Genomic DNA, 2,156 nt, shown 5'->3' with positions numbered 1-2,156 from the left:
ACTACAATGCCGGCTGTTCTGACTCAAAGACTGTAAGTACGTTTTTTATATTTAAAGTTTTAAAAGTAAAAAAAAAAAGTAGTTAAATAAAAGTAGTTAATAAAATCAGAAACCTACGGGTGACGTCACGGACACTACGTCCATGTTTTTTTACAGTCTATGATTTTGACATAAAAATTGGCTTTATCTAAGTGTGTGAGTTGTTTACTTTTTTTTTTATTAGTCTTCCCATTAACACCATTATATTGCTCATTCAGACTGATTCGCGAACGGGGAACGCGCACGAACACAAGAGATGGGATTTACTGCAAGAAGAACCAATCACAGCTGATCATAACCAGTCATATCCAATCATATCTCATGTCACTTTCCCCCATTCATTCTCAATTACCCCCCACTAAACTCGCTGCACGCTTTAGGGGTTTTGTGAAAACTCAATGGGCTCAGAGGAGGCAATAGAGACGCAGACTCCCGCTGTAACATTACCTGCTGGTGTCACCGTTGGTCGTTGGACCATGTTTCTTTACAAAAACGAGTGATTTATACACTTTTTAACGTTATATTTTGTAATATTTGCATTGTTTTATTTTTGTACTACAAACTTTTTTCTCATCCAGTATTTTGAGGAGGCACTGCCTCCCTTGCCTCCTCGGAGTAAACGCCCCTGTGTTAAATATATTTATGCAGACCAACTCACCTTTGTTTTCTGACTTGTTTCGGCTCACTCTTCTCCATCTTGCTTGTGTTTCCAGCTCCAAACAGCCGACCCCAGCGGAGCACCTGTGCCGACCCACCCTCCCCTGTTTCTGGCTGGGCCTGAACCCCTTCATAGGCGTCCTGGCAGTCTGACTGCTTCTCCTTACTCTTCTTCAGCTCAGTGAGCACTGATTCCGGTGGACTTCCCATCCACGATGGCTTCCCCTTAGCGACCTTGTTGGGTTCTGACAATGCTGAATGGTGGAGGACTCCATTGCCAACACTATTAATATTGCTACTTCTGATCTGACCATGTTCCACCTGTTCATCCATCTGCTGAATGGCCTCGGCCCCCTCAACCACACCTTCTCTTGGAGGTGGATGGCTTTGCCGGTGGTTCTCAACACCACCTTTCCTCCTCTTCTCCCACTTCACAAATTTTGATCCCTCAGCGGAGTTGTCGATGTAAACCTGTGAACTTTGCATCAGCTGGTACCACCAGCCAGCTTGTCTGTTTCTCTGTTTGGCTCCATCTCCATCTCTTCCTTTCCTTTTCTCCTTCTCACAGTCTTCTCCAACGCCCTTCATCCTGCCACCACACCACCCGCCGCCTTCTATCTGTCCTCCATCACTCTTTCTCAAACACTCTTTGCCAACTCCAGCCTCCTTATCTCGTGATTCACGTTCTGCTCCCGCACTTTTCCGCCCATCTCGTTTCGTTTTTAATGTCACTCCCTCCATCCTAAGCCGGCTGTCCTCATCTCTCAAGATGAAGCTTTCTCTCCGAGGCAGCATTCCCACTTCCTGCACTCCAAACTCCAACGTTCCACAGCCTCGCATGAGCTGGAAGGTGGAGCGATCTGATTGGTCGAAGCCTTGGCGAGCAGAGCACAGCTGTTCTTTGCGTCTCAGGTGTTCTTCCCCTTTCTGTAGTTGGTGTGGCTCAAATAGCAGGTCAAGGTCAAAGGCCAACAGTGAGAGCGGCTGAAGAAGGAGCAGCAACTCTTCAAACAGTGGCTGACAGGCCCCTTGAGACAGGGGTAGGAAACCCCATGGGTGGTAGTGTGCTGCTATGATGTCTGAGGAACCATGCCACAAGAAAAAAAAGACAGATGGCAACAAAACAATGCTAATTATTAGAATTATGCTGGCAATAGAGTGTGAAACCTAAAAATCTTGGCATCACCATTCCTCTGAGTATAGCCAACTACTCTTAAACAATATACTGAACATAGATGTTGCAGCATAAATGTAAGTGAAGAAAGTATTGTCCTACCTTCATGTGTGTAAATGTGATTGAACCAGAATTCCAGAGATCGCAAGCTGAAAAACAGTGAAGGTGAGTGAGTGATGTAAAATCTTGGACCCAAAACTACAAAGGTAAAATGCAAATCTGTAACATAACTGCATAATAACAGAAATCATGCACTTTTATACCAGAGGCAGGGGTCTTCAATATA

The 2,156-nt window shown here is 45.0% G+C and overlaps 1 protein-coding gene across 2 annotated transcripts in view; it reads right to left on the bottom strand.

Annotated features, from left to right (window-relative positions):
* LOC107752133 (iporin-like) overlaps positions 1–2,156 on the bottom strand; it is a 26,967-nt gene that overhangs the window by 4,627 nt on the left and 20,184 nt on the right. For both annotated transcript variants that reach the window (XM_016568009.1, XM_016568010.1), the window contains 2 exons: positions 1,973–2,019; positions 698–1,775 (listed from right to left, as the gene is read on the bottom strand). In XM_016568009.1, the coding sequence (XP_016423495.1) occupies positions 698–1,775; positions 1,973–2,019 (1,125 nt within the window). The remainder of the gene's footprint in view (positions 1–697; positions 1,776–1,972; positions 2,020–2,156) is intronic.

The sequence above is a fragment of the Sinocyclocheilus rhinocerous genome, unplaced genomic scaffold (assembly GCF_001515625.1).
Source record: "Sinocyclocheilus rhinocerous isolate Xijiao unplaced genomic scaffold, SAMN03320098_v1.1 scaffold1312, whole genome shotgun sequence".
Lineage (NCBI taxonomy): Eukaryota > Metazoa > Chordata > Actinopteri > Cypriniformes > Cyprinidae > Sinocyclocheilus > Sinocyclocheilus rhinocerous.
The sequence above is the reverse complement of the archived record's forward strand: the minus strand, read 5'-3'. Positions and strand labels throughout refer to the sequence as shown.